At 40.6% G+C, this 21,945-nt stretch overlaps 1 protein-coding gene across 4 annotated transcripts in view; it reads right to left on the bottom strand.

The window, feature by feature from the left end:
- Ric3 (RIC3 acetylcholine receptor chaperone) overlaps positions 1–20,419 on the bottom strand; it is a 49,480-nt gene extending 29,061 nt beyond the window's left edge. For 3 of the 4 annotated variants that reach the window (XM_050163333.1, XM_050163334.1, XM_050163336.1), the window contains exon 1: positions 20,279–20,419. In XM_050163333.1, coding sequence (XP_050019290.1) covers positions 20,279–20,402 — 124 coding nt within the window. In that variant the 5' untranslated portion in view covers positions 20,403–20,419. Of the gene's footprint in view, positions 1–19,137; positions 19,328–20,278 lie in introns of all 4 variants that reach the window. The other variant, XM_050163335.1, reaches the window with a different exon arrangement.
- Positions 20,420–21,945: the final 1,526 nt, after the last annotated feature.

The raw sequence follows: 21,945 nt of genomic DNA, 5'->3' as shown, positions 1-21,945 counted from the left end.
GCAAAGGTATATGCAATTTTTCTCTATATTTTCAAATTCTTTTTTTTTTCTTTTGGTTTTTCGAGACAGGGTTTCTCTGTGTAGCTTTGGAGCCTTTCCTGGCACTTGCTCTGTAGACCAGGCTAACCTCAAACTCACTGAGATCCACATGTCTTGTCCTCTCGAATACTGGAATTAAAGGTGTGTGCCACCACTGCCTAGCAATCAAATTATTTCATTACTAATTTTGGATATTTACATTGTTTCTAGCTTTCCCAGGGTTCTTGTATAAATCTGCTAAATCATTAACTCTTATTTTTAATTTCCAGTATTTTTGCCTTTCTTAGAACTAGTGTGTATATAATTTCTACCAATGAGTATTTTATTTGCTTATTTTCATTCATTCTAGTACAGCATAACAGTCAAGGATTTGAACTGTTGTGTTACTAGATCTTTCGCTATTTACCAAAATGAAATTTTGTTTCTTAGATACTCTAAATTTGAATATATTATTTTATTGCTTTTTATTTATTATAAAATTTCAAGCAATATAGGCATATGTAATCTCTTATCAACCATATTTCTAGCCAATTCTACAATGTTGACATTAGTAACAGCCTATTCTTTCAAATATTTTTACATACATCAATACACATTACATTTTTCTGAAGGCTGAAAACGTCCTTTTTTTTATGTTCACATCGTTGTTTATATGGATCTACGAGAGATTCCAGGGAGTGGTTTTTCTGGGCTAAGGGGTACACATATGTTTAAGAAGTATTTTCAAATTGCACCCCATGAAAAACTATATGGTTCACACACAGCAGTATGTATCCATATATATTTTCCTACATCCTGGTTGACCTTGATAAATAATCAATATTTTAACTTATAGTTTGATCTCTGTAATATTTAAGCAGACCAGCTTTCATTTCTAAAGAACTTTTTTTTTTCTGTTGCTGTTTTAGTTAGGGTTTCTATTGCTGTAAAAAGACACCATGACCACAGCTACTCTTATAAAGGAAAACATTTAACTGAGGTGGTGGCTTACAGTTCAGAGGTCCAGTCCATTTTCAGCATGGCAGGGAGCATGGTAGTGTGCAGGTGGACAAGGCGCTGGCTACGTCTTGATCAGAAAGTAACAGAAAATGGTCTGTGACACTGGGCAGGAACTTGAGCATAGGAAACCTCAAAGTGCACCTCCCACACAAGGCCACACCCACAACAACAAAACCACACCTCCTAATAGTGTCACGCCCTATGATCTTATGTGGCCAATTACATTCAAACAAACTACCACATTTGCCTTAGGGTTTGTTAACCTTTTTATTGTTGTTTCAAATTTTTCTTGTGCTAATTCAATACAAAATAGGATTTGTAAACATTTACTTTTCAAAATGGATTGAGATTTTCTCTCAGATTTATAGAAGTAAACTATGCCATGGGAAAGCACCTTAAAACATTTTTTCTATTGACTATAAATGGTAATATTGTTATATATACTGTTTATTATTATATTATAGTATATAGATATATATGGTCTATCTAGTTAACTTACGCCTTCATCTGCCACTATCTAGTTAAGAAAATTACTATGATGATTTTAATTCCCTACATTGTCTATAATGGTTTTTATTTAGTTATAAAATCTCTCTTCTCAAAATTATACAATAGAAAAAGCCTAGCCTGTATATAAAAGAGAAGTCTTTCTCTCAACACAATCTGATCTATCAGCTGGCTACAGTTCAATAATCTAATGTAATGTATGTAGCAACCATGTTCCAAATTCTTTTACTGTTCTAATAGGCCTTTAAAAGTGACATAAAAATTAAAATCAGATAATGAAACAAAAGTTGTTTTACATCATTTTAAACTGTATACTGATGCTATGGGCTAATACATCTGCACATTTTGAAGATGTGTTGCTCCCATTGTTAATAAAAAGCTGATTGGTCAATGGCTAAGCAGGATTCTGAGGACAGAGAATGCTGGGGAGAAGAAGGGTGGAGTTAGAGGTGACGCCATGAGACACAGACAGAGCAGGATGGGAAGGACATATGAGGTAAACGAGCCTGGGGCAGCTCACAGACTAATAGAAATGGGTTAGTTTAAGTTATAAGAACTAGCTAAAACAAGCCTAAGCTGCCAGCTGAGCATTTATAATTAATAATAAGTCTCAGGGTTGTTCTTTGGGGAGCAGCTGGCAGGACAGACCGAATGGTGGGTGGTCCATACAGAAAACTTCCTGGCTGTGAAAATTTATTAGACATGTACTTTGTTCAAGATTCTGCCAAGGTAAAAAGGAAAAGAATTATAAATAAAATAGAAATGAAGTTCTTTCGTGGAACAATGTTGATAAAGGGGAGCATGTCCACAACAAAGAGACAACAAGCAAGGTTATCACCAAGGTTTTCATTTCTACAGATTCCACTTTTACACACTAAAAGAATGCAAATATTTTAAAAAGAAAAGAGGGCAATCAAATGGGGTCAACTGCTGAAGGAAATGCGAGACTGAGAACAAGGAAACCCTGCCAGGTGAGGCTGGCACCATTAAGGAAGGAACAGGAGTTCGCACACTACTGTGCAGTGCATGAATCCGATATCTGGATCTTGGATCAAGAAACCAACTTGATGAGAAAGGTGCTTGAGGGGGATTAATCTAGCAGTTGAGTACAGGGCCTAATAAGAAAGAGAGTAGAGTCTGGGAAAAATAGCAGAAAGCTATTACAGTAAGTTAACTGAGAGGTTCAAGTGCCCGAGGTGATGGCTAGAGCTGTTAAAAAAAAGAAAAAATAATAATTAAAAAAAAGGAAGAAAGGATAGGTTCAAGGCTATCACCATGAAGTTAACAGAAGCATTTAATGTCAAACTAGCAGAGAGCTAGGAGACAGTTTAGTTTACTAGGAGATAATGAAGGGACTGAGAGGCCTGTGGCTCGGGTAAAGCTGAACACACAAATCCAAGGCATCGCTGGAGCACTGCAAGGAATGTTATCTGACTGCAGCCAGCGTGAGCGGCAAAGCTGGATCAACTCTTCCCACACCAAAAAGCCTGGAGACTCATGCACAAGAGGGGGAGGGGAATGAATGATCAAAGACAAAAGCAAACTAATTTTTTAAATATTTATTTATTATGTATACAATATTCTGTTTGTGTGTATGCCTGAAGGCCAGAAGAGGGCACCAGACCTCATTACAGATGGTTGTGAGCCACCATGTGGTTGCTGGGAACTGAACGCAGGACCTTTGGACGAGCAGGCAGTGCTCTTAACCTCTGAGCCATCTCTCCAGCTCACAAACTAATATCTTAAAAGTCAGAGGAAAGAAAAACCCACTGAAAAGACTAGAAAGGTGAACTGAATGAAAGCTGGGTGTGGATATACCTATAATCTCAGCACCCATGACACAGAGGCAGGAGGAGCAAGCGTCTCTGGTTGTCCTGCTACCTTGGGCTGTGCAGTGAGACTGTCTCAAAAAATCACCTGATTAAAGACTAATAGCAGGTTTGTTTTCAGAAACAACTTTTTTTTTTTTTAAAGTTTTTGAGACAGGGTTTCTCTATGTAACCCTGACTGTCTTGGAACTCACTCTGTAGACCAAGCTGGCCTCAAACTCAAGAGATCCACCAATTCACCTGCCTCTGCCTCCTAAGTGATGGGATTAAAGGTGTGCACCACCACTGCCTGGTGATACAAGATATTCTTAGTGACAGATGGAACATCACATGATGGTCTGACTGCTGGCGGTTTTAGATAGTGACAGAAACCAAAGTATAGTAGTCTACTTCCTTTATACATGGTCGTACTTTCTGTAAGTCCAGTTACTCATAGGAAGCCATGATCTAAAAATGTTAAGTAGAAAATTCCAGAAATAAAGTTATAAAATACAGACCATTCTGAGTAGTATGATAAAGTCATACCACCTCACTCCATCCTGCCTAGAACGTAAATTATCCCTAAATCCTTAGCATTCATGAGCCATAGGCTATCTGCTAGCTAATCACTTAGTACTCCTTCAGTTATCAGGGTTGACTATGGCAGCACTGCTCAAGTGACCCTTATTTTACTTAGTAATGGCCACAAAACTGACGAGTAACAATGCTACCATTGTAGCATATTGTTTCAACTGTTCTATTTTATTATTAGTGGTATGTATTACTATACAGAATCTATAAATTAAATTTCCTCACAGCTATATATGTGCAGGGAAAATATACACACATATATGCATAAACATATGGGCGAGAGAGTAGGATCTAGCCTTTCAACAAATGTATAAGGACAGCCACACCATATTCCACAATCGTGTAAAAATAAGAAAATGGATTTATATTCACACTATACTAAAAATTAACATGAAATAGACAGAAGACTGAAGTATAACAGGTAAAAATTTTAAAGAGAAAACAATAGATGTAAGTCTTCTTGATCCTAGGTTTGTTAGTGGTTTCTCAAATATAATACCAAAGTAACAAACAAGAAGAAAGCCAGGCGGTGGTGGCACAGGCCTTTGCCTTTAATCCCAGCACCTGGGAGGCAGAGGCAGGTGGACTCTGTGAGTTCAAGGCCAGCCTGGTCTACAAGAGCTAGTTCCAGGATTGGCTCTAAAGCAACACAGAGAAACTCTGTCTCAGAAAAAAAAGAAAAAGAAAAACAAATTTGACATAATTAAAATTTAAAACTTCTGTCCTGTAAAAGACAGCATCAAGGAAATGAATACAACCGACTAATTGGGAGAAAGACTTAAAAATCACTTTTCTGATGAGGGCTGGATCCAAATTATTATTGAATTTTTAACATTCAATAGTAATACTCCATTGTATAACTGTATCACATTTTCTTTATCCATTCTTTGGTTGAGGGACATCTAGGTTGTTTCTAGGTTCTGGCTATTACAAATAATGCTGCCATGAATATAGTTGAGCAAATGTCCTTGTAGTATGATTGAGCATCCTTTGGGTATATGCCCAAGAGTGATACTGCTGGGTCCTGAGGTAGGCTGATTCCCAATTTTCTGAGAAACCACTATACTGACTTCCACAGTTACCGTACAAGCTTGCACTCCTATCAGCAATGGAGGAGTGTTTCCCTTACTCCACATCTTCTCCAGCATTAACTGTCATTAGTATTTTTGATCTTAGCCATTCTGACAGGTATAAAATGGTATCTCAGAGTTGTTTTGATTTGCATTTCCCTGATGACTAAGGATGTTGAGGAATTATTTAAGTGCCCTTCAGTCATTTGAGATTCCTCTGTTGAGAATTCTTTGTTTAGATATGTACCCCATTTTTTAATTGGATTATTAGACTTTTTGATGTGGTTAAAAAAAATAATGACATCTTGAAATTTGCAGGCAAATAGATGGAACTAGAAAAAAATCCTGAGTGAGGTAATCCATGGTATACATGGATCCCCCTGAGAAGGGGAAATAGACAAGATCTCCTGAGTACATTGGAAGCATAGGGGTAGGGTGGAGGGTGAGAGGGGGTTGGGGAGGGGAAAATGGAAGCAGGGAAAACTGAGGGGTCAGGAAGGTAGAGTTGGGGGAAGGTCAGAGAGGAAGAGCAAGGAAAGAGATAACTTGATAGAGAGAGCCATTATAGAGTTAGCAAGAAACCTGGCACTAGGGAAATTCCCAGGAATCCACAAGGATGACCCCAGCTAAGAATCTAAGCAATAGGCCTTAACTGCCCTTCCCCTGTAATCAGATTGACGACTACCTCAATTGTCATCATAGAACCTTCATGCAGCAACTGATGGAAGCAGATGCAGAGCCATAGCTAAGCTCTGGGCCGAGCTCCTAGAGTCCAGTTGTAGAGTAGGAGGAGAGATTATATGAGCAAAGGGGTCAAGACCCTGATGGAGAAATCCACAGAGACAGCTGGCCTGAGCTAGTGGGAGCTCACTGACTCTGGACTAATGCCGGAAGCAAAGACCGGTATTTTGAGATCTGCATTTTGTTTACAGTCATCTTAAGTTCACAAGTTAAATAAATTATTAACCTCTATCCCCTCTGCAGGGCCTAGGAAATCAACCTGGTATCTTATCTCCTAGTGAAAACTGCAGGCACCAGGCTTCAGAAACAATTAGCATTTCCTTTGTTAGTCAACAATCACAGACCCTCAGTATTTACTTATCAGCTAGGGAAGTCTCTGGACCTGAATTCCAGCAGACCTGAACCCTCCCCTCCCGCTTGACAGCTTCTGAGAATTAAAAAGTGCGGCTTGATCAGAAATCCCGTCTAGCCGTCCTTTTGTCCTGTCTCTTGTACCCTCCATTCCTCTCCTCCTCTAGGTTCATCAAGGACACCGGGATAGACTGACAGCTGGGGAACCTACACAGGACTGAACTAGGCCCTCTGAATGTGGGTGACAGTTGTGAGGCTTGGGCAGCTTGTGGGGCTACTGGCAGTGGAACCAGTATTTATCCCTAGTGCATGAACTGGCTTTTTGGAACCTATGGAAGGATATCTTGCTCAGCCTAGATACAGGAGGGAGGAACTTGGTCCTGCCTCAAGTGACATGACAGATTTTATTGATTCTACATGAGAGGCCCTACCCTCTCTGAGGAGTGAATGGAGGGTGGGGTGAGGGGAAGGAGAGGAGAGCATGAGGAGGGGAGGGAACAAACTGGGATTGGTATGCAAAATAAAAAAGATTGTTTTAAAAAATAAAATTAAAAAATTCAATAGTAAAAGACAACCCAACTCAAAATGGGCAAAAGGTCTGAATGGAGATGTCTCTATAAAAATGTACAAGTGTCTTAACCACTGAGACACCGCCCTAGTCCCCCAGAACTTCTGTACAAGGAGTTAAGGAGTGAGTGACTCATGGGAATAAGAAAAGAATAAGAGTTTCAAAACCAACACTGAATAAATCCTGATGAAGCAGGAAGTGAATACACATCCATTTGAACTGAGCCAAGAGGTTAGCGACAAAACCTACTTTATAATGAAAAAGGTTACTCATGGTATCACAGAGCTGTTGCCAAGTAGGAAAATAATTTGGAGAGAAATGGAACATACAGGCTAGACAGTAAAAATAACTTTTATAACCTAGAGGAATTCCTCACTCGAACAGTCCAAATATCCACCACTGGCCACTTTCCAACATGTCTGGTCTGTGTCAGTCAGTCACTAAAATGGCATGAGCCTAAGCCCCAGCCCGGGACAGCACCTGTTCCCGCAGCCTCAACCAAGTCAGTGGTTATCAACGGTCACACATTAGTCACAGTAAACAGTAACCTGTCAAAGTTTCCTACCTTGATCTGTATGGGATACCACTCTCAAGTGGCCTAGTTATTCAACTTAGCCCTTCTCAGTCTCTTGAGAGGTTCTTTAATTCCTCCAAGATTCTTTCTCCTTCCCTTTGGCAAATGTGTTCATTCTTAAGGAATTCATTATAATTTCCAAAATGTATAGTCATAATTCTGACATTTCCCCTGAGTTCCTTCTATCTCCAACACCAGTTAGCTCACGTCTTTTTTGTATGTTTATCACCTCAAACCTGAAAATGAAACTCATTTTCACCTCTAAACCCTGCTTTTGCAGATTCATTCTCTCAAACTTTGGCTTTGACCTAAAACCTCTATAACCAAGGATGTACTTGAACCACTAGACTGCAGTCAGAACATCAAAGATGAAGGGATTCTTCTCTTTATAAAGAAAAACAGCCTCCATAGGGGAAGCCTCGCCTCTCAGAGCTTGGTGAGCCAAGTTTCTTACAACAGAGTAACCTCAAATGTTTTCAAAGTCGACAACAATAAGACACGTGGAAACCACACTGCACACTTTCACACCTAGTCCCAGGGCTCCTGCCTTCACTCTCCAAGTTCGGCGTGCATTACAGTCATTTCACTCAACGATGGGCACACACTCTGACACTGCAGTCTCAGCAGCTCTGCAGAGTGGACACCAACGTATACTCACAAAATCTAAGATGACAACGCCTCATCACAAAGCAGTTCTCAAACTGTGGGCCACTATCCCCAAACAACCATCTGAAAGCACAAATATTTACATTATGATCATGACAGTAGAAAAAATTACAGTTATGAAGTAGCAACGAAAACAATTCTATGGTTAGGGTTCACCACATGAGAAACAGTATTATTAAAGAGTCACAGCATTAGGAAGGGCGAGAGTCACTGTCTCGACATACTGGAAACAGACTGTCTATATGGGCTTTATGCAGTGTCCACTGACCTAATTTCTCACATTCTCTTCCATCTAACTCATTTGCTGTCCATTATTTTAATGTTTTCTGCTAATCAGCCATGTCTTTTCCTCCATCTTTTATTAACATCTGCATAACCAATTCACCTAACAAATTATCATGTGTCCAAGCTGCCTGGCACAGGGCCTGTCTCAGGTACTCAGCGTACAATACCGACATACAGAACTGCATTAGCATGTGTGCTTTCACATTTCACTGAAGTAACAGTGATCTGTAATGACTAAGTAATCATAAAACATGTAATACTGGGGCTAGAGAGAGGGCTCAGCAGTTAAAAGCCTCGGCTGCTCTTGCAGAGGACCCGAGATTGGTTCCCAGCACGCACATGGCAGCTTACAAATATATAACTCAATCCTAGGGGACCACAAGCACTGCCTACACTCGTATACACAAAATAAGTCATAATATATACATAAAATTATTGGAATGTTTTGAAACTTTATGAGTGAAGGGAGGTGACAGTTGTACAACATGTAGTTAAGGACACTGAACTGCTACCTAAATTTAAATTTTAAGTTTTGTTGTACACATATAGTTTATCACATTATTTTTCAGCCAAAAGATTTACGTCTTTCATTTTAATATTTTATTATTTTGCCATAAATATATGTATAACCTTAACTGGTTGCCATGAATTTCACGTCTTCCTGCCTTAAATACTTTACACGTTTCAAAGTAGGAACATTACTGTCAGACTATAGCAGCAAATGCTCTGTTTCAGTCTGGCACTAACTGGCTGTCCCTGAGATGGCTTCTTCCCCTCTTCTGAGTACTTCTTACTTTGGTTTCAGTCTTCAGTTTGCCTGAAATATCTTAACATTTAGTACTTGATCAAGTGCTTACTGCTGGAGAGGAAACTGTCTGGCCTTGAGACCTCTGGCCTCCCTCTGTATTAAGCTACCAAGGCTTTTGGAAAGCAGCAGAGTTGGTACACTTACTGAGGGCTAGAAATCAAAGCCTGGAGGCTTGGTCACTGAAGATCACTACTGTATTCTGGGTCCTAAATGTCTCCCAAAGGCCAGTGTGTTAAAACTTTGGTGTCCATGGTTGTACTATTGGGAAATTATGGGACCTTTAAGAGGTGTGGGCCTGGTAGCAGGTCTTCAGGTCACTGGAGATGTGCCCTTGAGGGTGATTGTGGGAATCCAGAAACCCTCCTTACTCTTTGGCTTTATTGATCCTAATGTAAGAGGTTTTGCCCTTTGTATGTTTGTGCCATGATGCACTGCCTCACCATAGCCCCAAATAACAGGCCAAACCCATGCAGAATCTCCAAAACTAGGAGGTAAAAATAAATCTTTCTCTTTATTAGTTGACTGTCTCAGACATTTTGTATCACAATTTAAAAAAAAAAAAACCTGACATCATGATATATGATATTCATACTACCCAACTCCCCAACTCCTTTTTTGCCTATTTGGGAATGATTAATACAATATTTCGGTCCAGAAATGTAGCCATGCTATGTATAACTCAGTTCACCAGTACTACTGACCAGCATTTTAAATAAACCTCCAGTTTACCCATTTTCCACAAAAAGAACATCTAGATTATTTCCAATCTTTTAGTATTAAAAAAGTTTTATGTCATGAATAGAATTTGTAAATTTTGTTTTGTTTTGTTTTGTTTGTTTGTTTGTTTTGTTTTTGTTTTTTCGAGACAGGGTTTCTCTGTGGGTTTAGAGCCTGTCTTGGAACTAGCTCTGTAGACCAGGCTGGTCTCGAACTCACAGAGATCCGCCTGCCTCTGCCTCCCGAGTGTAAAATTTTTAAAGATTTGTTTTAATGGAGCCTGGGGATGGCTCAGCAGTATAAGCACTTACCATACAAGAGTAAGGACCTAAGTTTGGATCCCTAGCACCCACCCACACTCAATAGTCTGAGATTGTAATACCAGCACCCCCTTGATGAGATGGGAAGTGGAGACAAAACTCTCCAGAAGCTAGCCTGGTGTACCCAGCTGCAAACAAAGAGCTCATGTCTCAAGCAAGGTAGAAAAAAAGCTCTGACATCTGAGGTCCTCTGACCTCCACACATGGCACACATGATGGACGAGGGCCAGCAGTGGCTCAGTGGGCAAAGGGCCTTGCTGCCAGGCCTGATGACTTGAGTTTGAGCCACAGGATCCACATAATGAAAGGAGAGAACTGACTCCTGTCTTATAGCTCACACCTTCTTACCCACCCCACTAAATAAGAAAGGAATAAATAGATGTAATAGAACATTTTTAAAAAGCAGATGGAAAGATTGGAATAAAAATACTAAAGCTGTTAAAATTTACAGTTTTTCTAACATTGAAAGAAGCTGTGCGACAATCTCTAAGAGTATTTAAGTATTCAATAAAATGTAACTTGACTCAGTCTAAACAGTATATTGAAAGCTTTCTCATGTTTAGGTTTATTTGATCATTAAGGTCTCCTTTAGCATATCATTTAGATTTGGCTAAAAGCGTTCCAGAGCTGAGTTTACTGTTGCTTGTTAAAAACACCCTATTGCTCATGAGACAAACACCAACACTCTCACACGATTAACAAAAGAGCTTTCTGAAAGTAGAATTAACCATCTGTAGCATTTCATTCTTGAGCAAATAAATCAATAAAGAACTGGATGTGTTTATATTTCTCATTAAAGCAGTTCTTGAAAGGTCTTAATGGGGCAAATAAATCAATAAAGAACTGGATGTGTTTGTATCTCTGCTAACCACAATTCAAGAACAGTCTTAATGTCCAGGTCCTTAAGATGCAGAAGCTTCTCCCTGAACACTGACCTTGTAGAGGTAATCCTGGGAAGTGGCCAGTAAGGAACCACCCTTTTTAGCGTGAGAGTGAAGAGCTAATAGGACAGTATGGCAGGCATGTTCAGATAAGAAGAATGAATGCCCTCTTAGTGGCTGCAGCAACAGAAGAAGCAGCTATGCGGTTCAAGCTTGGGATGACAGGGTTAAGAAGTTTTTAAAACAGAGAGACTCAATTCCATGGCATGAGATCTTAAGAGGAAAGCTCTTCATGTACATTTGTGCCTGGGCATTTCAAAAAAATCTCAGCAAGTAGGGAAAAAGATGGAAAAGTAAATATAAATATAAAATGAAATCAAGAGATAAGTCCTTGTAAAAGGTCAGAAAGATGAACAAACACAGAAGCAATCAGCATGAATGACTCAGACTTCCAAAAGCCAGGCAAGGAGGCTATGGTCTAAAACAAGATCTATAAAAATGCCAGCAAAATAAATGGTGTTCTTAGTGAGGTTAGAGCAAAAAGGGAACGTGCCTGGTGATAAAAGTGATGCAGAGAAAGCAGAACCTCTTGGCTTTTAGTTTCTATGCATCTATCAACAGAGGCAATCTTCAGATTAACTAGATAATTAGCAATACTAAGGGGGAAAAGCTTCAAGGAAGGTACGATCAAGTCTATTCATCAAATAATTTCTACCAATAGAGCTGAGAAATAAAGTCATTGAATTAAAAAAAAATTTATGAATTATACAAGTGGTGCAGGACAATTGTCTATATTCTGTCAATTATGTTTTAAATAAATGCTGATTGGCCAGTAGTCAGGCAGAAAGTATAGGCAGGACCACCAGACAGGAAGTAGAGGTGGGTCAATAAGAACAGGAGAATTCTGGGAAGAGGGAAACTCCTTCTGCAGTCCTGTCCAGACACAGAAGAAGCAAGATGTGACTACATCGCTGAAAAGAGTACTGAGCCATGTGGCTAGCACAGATAAGAATAATGGGCTAATGGAAGTTATAAGAGTTAATAAGAAGCCTGAGCTAATGGGCCAATCAGTTTATGATTAATATAGACCTCTGTGTAATTTCTTTGAGACTTAATGACTGTGGGAACCAGGCAGGAAAGAAACCTCAGACAACATACAAGTAAAGATAAAGTTAAAAAAAGTCAGGATAATTAGTGCTGCATTTTGCAGAATACAGAGTAGCTAGTGAACTCTACCACTATAGAGAAGCAGGCATGCTGTAGCTCTCCAATAAATTCTGAAAAAAATTCTTCCAAATTGGGGGGCTAGGAATATGTGAGAAAGAGCCCTTATAAACATGTAAAGAATAAAAGTTACCCATAATCCTACAGTCCAGATATCATAACTGTTAAAATGTGGACATATCTCTAATGAACATATACTTTTATTGTTTGTATCATACAACATTCTCATCTCACTTAAAGCTCTTTCTGAATATAATTTACAAAATCCATAGTAGTTTAACACATGGAAGCAAGATCAATTATGTAATCATAAAGAATGACACAATTAATGGCAATGATTATAGCTCACAAACTCCAACCGTGGAAAATCTTGATACCTAGGAAGCAGCATGTACTAATTCACTCACACTCATTCTTCCATGTGTACAGTGAATACTACCTATATTATGTACCCTTGATCTACAGCTGGACATGCAGCCATGAGGACACAAACATAAGTCCCTGTCCTGATGGGGCCTCCTTTCTAAGTGGGAAGAGAGACAATAAGGATAATGGTAAATACTAAGAGGAAAAATAAAGCAGGAAGAGTATAAACAGTGATTTGGGAAGCTGAGACTTGAACTGAAATAACCAGAGGTCTACAGCCACACTTTACTCAGAATACCTCCAGAGAAAATATCAAATGTCATTTCAGTGAAATCACGAAGAGGAGGGGGAAAAATATGGGTGGACCAAAGAAGAGCCCTTCAGGCAGAGGGGAAACACACATAAAAGAGCCTTGAGGTGAAACCATGTCCTGAATGTTCAAGAAACAGCCAGGAGATGGCCAATGTGACCAAAACAATATGGGAGAGAGGGGAGAAGCAGAAGGGACTAGGGACAAGGTGCATAAAAGGCTTTAGGCCATAAAAAGATTTTGCCCCTTTATCCCACTGAGTGTGGAAGCTACTGGAGGGTTCTGAGGAGAAGAGAGCTGTGTGTCGACTTAGGCTAAGTGCTGCTTAATGGGCCACACTAGTAGGAGCATGGAAGACAGTGGTGCTGAGTCAGATTTGATGAACTGTCAGGGGCTTGCTCAAAGAGGTTTCAGAGGAGAATTTTAGTATGTTGCCTAGAGATCATTCTTGTGATATTTTATTGCAGGAAATGGCTGCTCTTGTCCAAAAAGTCTGCCTGAGGCTAACGTGAAATGTTTAAGATTAAGTCTATTGGCAAAGGAAATCACAAGACAACCTAGTATAGACTCTGTCATGTAGTATTAGTGGTTATTAGTGATAACTCTAATGAAGATTTATAATGAAAGGGAGAAAAGGAATAGGGTTAAGTGGAATAGAGCTAAGTCATATGTTCAAGGAGATAAATAGATTAAGAAATGGAATAAAGGGAATGGTGACCTCAGGGCAAGATTTGACCCAGCTAAGTTTCCAACCCCAGAAAAGTAAGTAAAACTTAGAGCCGGGTATGGTGGAGCATACCTTTAATTCAAGCACTCAGAAGGCAGAAGCTGATGGATCTTAGAGTTTGAGGCCAACCTGGTGTATAGAGCAAGTTCAAGGTCAGGCAAGCTTAAGCAGTGAGAGACAGAAAACTGGTAGAGATGTAATTGAACGAGGGAGCCATGTTCCAGTCCCAGCAAGTAGCAAAACTTGGCAGCTTCAGCCTTGTGGTTCTGGCTTTAGAGTTAAGGACAGAAGAAAGTAGATATGGAATTTGCCCTCTCGCCTAAGGAAAGATGCTGAGGCCAGGCATGTGTTAGGGGTTTCAATGAATGAAGGCCCAGACAGGCCAATGTGTGAAACTATTGAAGTTGGAACCTAGATTGCCTTGGAGACCCCCAAGATGCTAGAGATGCCAAAATTGTGGGATAGCTGCTAACAGAGATTGGAACCAGCCCAAGAGAAAGAAGTGTGTTACAGTAAACAAAGCTGAACAGAGCTGGAGATCTGGAGTGTTGTAATAAGAGCGGCGGCACTGCGTCCCCGGCACCCGGCCGCCCGCATGGCTAGCTTATGCCCGAAATAATTACACGGAAACTGTATTTTTTTAAACACTGCCTGGCCCGTTATCTGTAGCCTCTTATTGGCTAGCTCTTACATATTGTTCTAACCCATTTCTAATATTCTGTGTAGCCCACGAGCTGGCTTACCAGGGAGGATCTTAACCTGCGTCTGTCTGGTGTGGGAGAATCATGGCGACTCCCTGACTCAGCTTCTTTCTCCCAGCATTCTCTTCTGTTTACTCCACCCACCTATGTTCTAACCAATAAAATGGGCCAAGGCAGTTTCTTTATTAATAAGAAACCACTCCCACATCAGAAGAGCACTTTGACATCAGACATGGAGACGCAGAGGTTGGAGCTGCCCAGATGGATTCAGTCTTGCTTTGTTCTGTTATTTCCTCACTATGCTCCCTTCCCCATGTTTTGGAATGGCAATGTATATCTTGTGCCATTATATGTTGGAAGTATGTGATCTGCTTTTTTATTTTGATTTTATAGGGGTTACAGTTAAGAGACTGCATGAATCTCAAAAGTGACTTTGAAACATTGTTGAGATTGTGATAGACAACAAGGACTTTTGAAGCCGGACTCAATGCATTTTTGCATTATGATATTGTTAAAAGCCTATAAAGCCTATGGGGACCAGGGAATGGAATATGATAGTTTGAATGTAATCGGTCCAAAGCTCATAGGGAGTGGAGGTGTGGCTTTGTTGGAGTGGGTATAACCTTGTATGTCACTGTGGGGTTTTGAGGTTTTCCTATGTTCAGGATACTGCCCAGAGTCTCAGTTGACTTCCTGTTGCCTGTAAGATGTAGGACTCTCAGCTACTTCTCCATGTCTGCCTGCTCACGGCCATGCTCCCTGCCATGATAATAGATTGAACTTCTGAAACTGTAAGCCAGCCACCCCAATTAAATATTTTCCTTTATAAGAATTGCCGTGGTCATGGTGTCTCTTCTCAGCATTAGAAACACTAAGACTGGCTTGAACAAGATCATTATAGTTTCTGCATAGAGAACAGACTGAAAGCAATCCAAAGACTAACAAATACACGAAATCCTTTACACAAAAATGTTTCTGTTATCTTAAAAGTAATTGCTAAAAAGTGATACATTTTAAAAATAAAGGCTCCAGCACAAAGGCACACTGACCACAGCCAAGGCTGAAGCAGGGGTGCTGGTGGGAGGGAACAGACACTGCATATTCTGCCTTTGCTTGTTGTGCTTGAAACATTTTTAACAAAGTTTTTTTAATCAATATAATGAGATTAATGATAAAGACAAGAATTCCACAATTAATTCCCTGTAAAGAATTCCACGAAGCTGAAGTGCCAGGACAAATTTAGACAGGAAAAATGCAACAGAGAAAACAAAACGGCCCATATTTGGTTCCAAAATGCCATGTGAACAGTACAAAATGGACAAATCTAGATAACTGTTAAAGGAAGTAAAACAGCCGGGAGTTTCATACACTGCAGCAAAGTCAGCAGAGAGACTGCCAAAAACCAACAGCAAACTCAATTCATAATTTTAAAAAATAAAAGGATATGATTGCCTCAGGAGCAGACTGCTTTATACCTGCTGCTATTTGCAATTCTAGAAGCCTCTTCTAATGTAGCCTGTGTTCAGTCATTTCCAACTACATTATATGGAGAGTGGGTGAGGGAGCTAAGGGCCTTGGGACAGAAAACCATAGCCCCTTGGGGAGACAAGCGGGTTCTCAGGATCCCAAACCACAGATCACCCAAGGCCCTGCCCCATGTTATTACGGGTTCTACCAAGCATATTCCTGGTTTAGAGAAGGAGCTATAGTTCTCTCCATACATCAGGGCTCGGGGGACCTCAAGTCAGGTCCTAGTCCTCAACAGTTTTTCTTAAAGGAAACACCACACACACACACACACACACACACACTTTAGAGTTGCCTCTTCATTTTAGCCAAAGAATGCCAGGTTGGTTTAATATCTAAAAGCCAATTAATGTAAATACCATATCAATGGAATTAAAAGCAAACCACATAATCATCTTGACAGAAAAAAAGCACTTGGTAAAATCTAATATCCAACCCATGATCAAAAACATTTAACAAGCTATGAACAGAAGGAAATACCTCAGTCTGAAACTACATCACCCCTACCACACTATATTTAATGGCACAGAAATTTCTTCTTGAGATCAGAAACAAGACAGAATATTGGCTTTTATCACATCTATTCTACACAGTACTAGAGACTCCAGCTAGTCTAGTTAAGCAAGAAAAAGAAATAAAGGGGATATAAGATCAGAATGAAAAGTAAAACCCTCTCATTTGAAAACAACATGATTATGTTCAAAAAGCTAAGAAACAAGTTCAGCAAGTGGCAAAACACAGGCTTGATACATGTATCTACCGTCTAACAAGGAACAATCTCAAAATATTCACAATATAGCATTTAAAAGAAAATAGGGGTACATTAAACAAAATAAAGGTTTAATACTGAAAAAAAAGTTCTTTGAAAGAAAAGGATCTGGATAGACAGAAATCCTGTGTTCACAGATGGAAAGCTTAGCATTGGAGAGAGAGCAATCTTCTGAAAGCTGACTCAATATAATCTAGCAAAGTCCCGGCTACTTTTTGGTTCTTTGTTGTTGTTTTCTTTCAGGGATTAATGAAATGGTCATAAAATTAACACTGAAATGCTGGGCACAAGACCCAGAAAATCTTATACCTTAATATTGCAAAAGAAAAACCTAGGGGACTGTAACTTCATAGTTTCAAAAGGGCAATGTATAGCCTATTGAATTAAAATGTAGGTATGAACTTGTGTTTATAGCTGACTGGGTTTAACAGGGTGCCAAAAACAATTCAATGAGAAAGCGCAGTCTTTTCAATAAACGGTGCTGGAACAACTATACACCCCATATGGAATCAAATTCTTGCCTCCTATCATACACCAAAAAAGAATTTCAAAGGTGCAAAGATGTAAATGCAGGGGCATAAATAATAGAACTTGCAAACATAGGAATATATTGTCAGATAAGAAAATGATTTATTTGTCTTAAACATATCTGACACTAAAAGCAACAAAAAACCCTGAAATTCATCAAAATTTAAAGCTTTCCTTTTTTTGAATAAAGTGAGCACAACGCACTGGATGGGAGAAGATAATAATGGACTAGTAAATGGAGTATAGAGAAACACTTAAACTCAACAACAGAATGACGGGCTCCTGGCTCTTAAAAGATAAAAGACTTGGTAGCTATCTATTTACAGAAGATATGCAAAAAGCAAACACACACACATACACACACAAAGTTCTTCAATGTCATCAACCACCAGAGAGACAGAGAGATACAAATACAACCACAAGGAGATGCCACTTCCGACTCATTAGGGCAGCTGTAATCAGAAGGGCATGGAATGAACGCGACACCAGCTGCAAAGTGCCATGAGACCAAAAAGGTAGATAGACCCGGTACTGCAGTGTCATTTATTCTGGGACTTACTGACGGAAGTATAAGAGTCAAGACAGCAAAAAGACTGGTGACTTTCCATTATCTGGATCAGAAGAAGGATGCTTTTGTCACCAGCAGGACATATGGTTTCTCCAAACCCAAGAACACACCATGTTTGTCTTAAGCTAATGCCAAAAATGGCAGGCACATCACAACGCGTTAGGCTCTGCTCATACAGTCCGACACACCACTCTAAAGGAAGTTCACAGGATTACTCAAGAGCAGTCATGGTGGTCACAACCCAAGATGGCTACGGTCATTTCAACTTTGTCCCTACGATTTGCAAGATGTGGTGGAATCAGAACCATCGCATGCTGCTAGTAGGCCTGTAAAGTGGTAGAGCTGCTTTGTTAACTGTCTGGCAGAATCTCGAAAAGTAGAATAAAACTGTAAGACTAGGAAGTCACACTCTTAATTCCAATCACCATCAGTCCACACAGAAATCTTTAAACAAATGGTAGCATTATTCCTAAGAGCTGAACGGCAACAAACAAACAAACAAAAAGCCAAAAACCTCAAATACCCCTAACAAAGAGATCAGTAAAATGTGACCCATCGACACAATAGACTAGCATTCAGCCTGTAAAAGAAACGAAGCACATATTAGAAGATAAATGAACCTTGAAACATTATGCTAGTTTTAAAAAGCCAGTTAGCCAAATGACAGAGGCGCACACCTTTAATCCCAACTCAGAGGCAAAGGCAGGCGGATCTCTGTGAGTGAGGCCAGCCTGGGCTCCAGAGCATGTTGCAGGACAGCCAAGGCTACACAGTGAAACCCTGTCCCAAAAAAACAAACCAAACCAAACCAAATCAAACCAGAAAGCCAGTTAGGAAGAGCACAGGTAATTCTAGAGAGGCAGAAAAAGAGGACTGGTTGCACTTGACTACAGATGGGGAAATGAGGAGAGAATTACAGCTACAACAGATTACCTTCATGGGGGCAAAGAAATGTTCTAAAACTTATTGGGGTGATGGCTACACAGCTGTGAATATGCAAAAAAATTGACTCATGTGCTTAAAAAGACAAATTGCATGGTACATGTATTGGATCTTGGGGCGGGGAGAAAGAAACACCTCCATAAAACCTTTGTTAAGTTCTAATAAGAGACTGTTGTCTATGAACATCTCCACTGTCCCCAGTGCAGACCAGACGAATACCAGCAACTGACACTCATCTGTCTTCGTCTACTAGACCTACTAAACCAGGAGTTCCCTGAGCAGGGATTTAACTCGTGTTCCTTGGAATGCAGTGAGCATCCACACATTGTATGCATGACATATGATAGAATGTACCAAAACTGTCAGTCGAGACTGCCTTTTAAGCGGTCCTCAGGGAAGCTTTACTCTAACTGGGGTCATCAGGAAAGTCTAGAGAGGATACATCTCAGCAGACACTTAAATGATGAGAAGGAAGCAAGAGAAGAGCATTTCAGGAATGAAGAAAATAGAAAGGGCAAAAATGTCAAGATGGGAACACTGATCTCAGTACCTGGGTTTTTAAGGAAGGCAGTCACATCTACAATGAACGCTATACCCCACAACACTGAGAAGCAGAAGTGTCTTCCACTCACATTCCATAGTACTTCTTTAAGCTAGTTCAGCTGGGGAAAGGGGGTTTTACAACTCTCCACGGTTCAGGATTATCACAGAGTTTAAAGATGATCTTGAAGATCTTCACTCTTCAAGACAAAAAACACCGATAGGGGAAAAAAATGAGCAAAACGTTTTGAATTTTGTAATGACAGAAAAGGAGGGGGAACGGCAGCTTTACAAGCACAGCTCATCAAACACATTCTGCAGGCAGAATAATGTGCTCAACCTGCCTTCAGCCCCTGGAGCATGGTGCTTTGCATTCCTAGTATTTTTAATCTCTAATGCTCCGGAGGATGGAAGGACAGCCAATATGCACAAATTCAAAGAGGATTATGGTTCAAAGGGAGCTGTCCAGCATTCAACAAGCTGAAATCAGAGGGACCGTTCACAGACAGTTCCATGGCTCAAGGATGGCGGTACAGGATTATTCACAAGACAAAGTTACCAGCAGAACTTGGCCAACAATAGCGAATTGTTCCAGTCCCATCTCCCAGCATTCAGGACCATGCATTTACAGATTCTGTAAAACTTCCAGAATGTAGTAGTCAAGGGGGCTGATTTTGAAGCAGCACACTCATGCCAAAAAAAAAAAAAAAAAAAAACCCAAAACCAAAAACCCACGAGAATTAACAGGTATGAGGAGTAGAGTAACTTGCTTATCTCTACCTCAGGAACAAAACATGGTTTAAATTATTGAACAAAATTTTTGATGTTTTTGTTGTTTTGAGACGGGGTCTTACTATGTAGACCTGCTGGCCTGGAATTCATTAAGCAGGCTAGGCTGGCCTTGAACTTACAGTGGCCCTCTGGAACGGCAGCATCACAGGCGCGGACCACCAACACCAGATCAGGTCGTGCTAAGAGAGGCAACAAACGGCTGAACCAGTGAGCACCCAAAACAAAGGTGAAACTCCACTACCGACTAAGATTCCTACTGACTCTGTTCAGGCACGGGTGACGAGACGACAGCCAGCCACTGAGGGGAATGGTGCGGGCCTGGGAGGCCGAGACCGCCCGCGAGCATCCCCTGCGCTCACCTTCGGGGTCCGCCGGCGGCTCCGGGCGCTTCCCGCGGGACAAGAAGGCTTTGGGCAGCAGCAGCGATACGGCTAGGACAAGACCCGAGGCCAGCGCCACTCTCTGCACCGTGGAGTACGCCATGGCTGCGTACCGCTGGGCCCAGGAATTAAAACCGGAACCGGAACCGCAGCGCGCAAGCCGGTTCACGACCGACCCGCGGGCTGCGCAGACGGCGGCGCGCGAGGGACAAGACCCTCCGCTACGCCTACGCCGTGTACCCTAGGGCGGTGTGGTGCGTGGCAACCATAAGCTACCCTAATGTCCTTCAGTTTGCTCCGCGTCCAGCTGTCACCCAGGCACGGCCATCCTAGAGTCTAGACCTCCAGCGATTTTACGTTCCTTTCTATCCCTGTTCACCTCTAAACCCTTGCCTCATTTGCAGGAGGAACTTTTTCCCAGCTTCCATTCATGCACATTGCTTCCACAACTCATCTACAACCAAAGGCAATAAAACAAAAGGGACTATTGAGCTCTCGCCACAGCTCAAAGCTTTACAGAACCTACCATGACCTCCAGAACGACATTATACTTCTTTATCTGACCTTAAGGGCCTGCACGATCTAGTCTTACCAACACTTTTTGGAAACTAGATGACATATTTGCTACCAATTTTCTTGTTTCGAGGGGACTTTTGTTCATCCTGTTTCCTATTCCTGGGAGATACCTGATCTCATCATCATCTGTCAAAAATTCATCAAAAGAAACAGCTTAGAACAACTGTCCTTATGAAACTTAGCCAACCTCTTCATGTCACAAAACCTTGGCTCTATGCCACCTGTCTCTATTCCTTTAGCCAATGTTCTTTTAGTTTTAAAGTACACATTAAACTCTGAAGTTAGCATCACTTCAGAAGCAAATGGGTTCCACTGAGAAACAGGAAAGGCTCTGCTGGGGTCAAATTTGAACTCTTTATTTAATGGGCAGACAGTTGAGAGGAATTAGGGGTGCATTCCAGGAAAAGCAAGCAAAGAAAATTAAGGCAGGAAGCTCCTGCCTCAAGCTTCTGGCTGTGTTCAGAGAACACCAGCAGCTTATTTTAGCTGGGTGTGCAGTCATAAAGTGGTGAGGCTCTAGATCTCAGAAATAGGTACTGGAAAGAACAGGGAGAGCTTCCAGTTAAACATGGAGGGTGTAACACATGCATTTATCTTTGTTTTCCCCTAGACACGTCCCAAAATGAAAAGGGGTATAAGCCTTCAAGACTAAAGAGAATGCTAGAAAACAGGATGAGAAGGGTCAAAACTGTGTAAGGTACACAACACCACCCAGTTGAAACACAGTTCAGAATTCCTATTAGCCATATTAAATGACTTAAAATAAATATGTGAAATTAATTTAAGTAAGTCTTATTTAAACTGATATATCCAAAATATTGTTTCAGATTGAGTAGCACTAGCCAGTCACATTTTAGGGACCCACTAGCCACCTACCAACTGGATAGTGAAGGTGTACAGCACAAAAAGTTAATTGCTACAAAAGGAAAGCCTATATGAAGCAAACTAATTTGCGCCCAAGAACCTATAAATTCTAGTAATTACAAGCACTGGTTATCTTCAAAGGTCAGGGTGTGGTATGTAGCTGAATAAAAAAGGACTGGTTGAGGGTCTAGTTAAGAAGCAGATGT

The sequence above is a fragment of the Alexandromys fortis genome, unplaced genomic scaffold (genome assembly GCF_014885135.2).
Source record: "Alexandromys fortis isolate MF-2015 unplaced genomic scaffold, M_Fortis_MF-2015_v1.1 scaffold_129, whole genome shotgun sequence".
NCBI classification, from domain to species: domain Eukaryota; kingdom Metazoa; phylum Chordata; class Mammalia; order Rodentia; family Cricetidae; genus Alexandromys; species Alexandromys fortis.
This window is presented reverse-complemented; position numbering and strand designations above follow the sequence as displayed.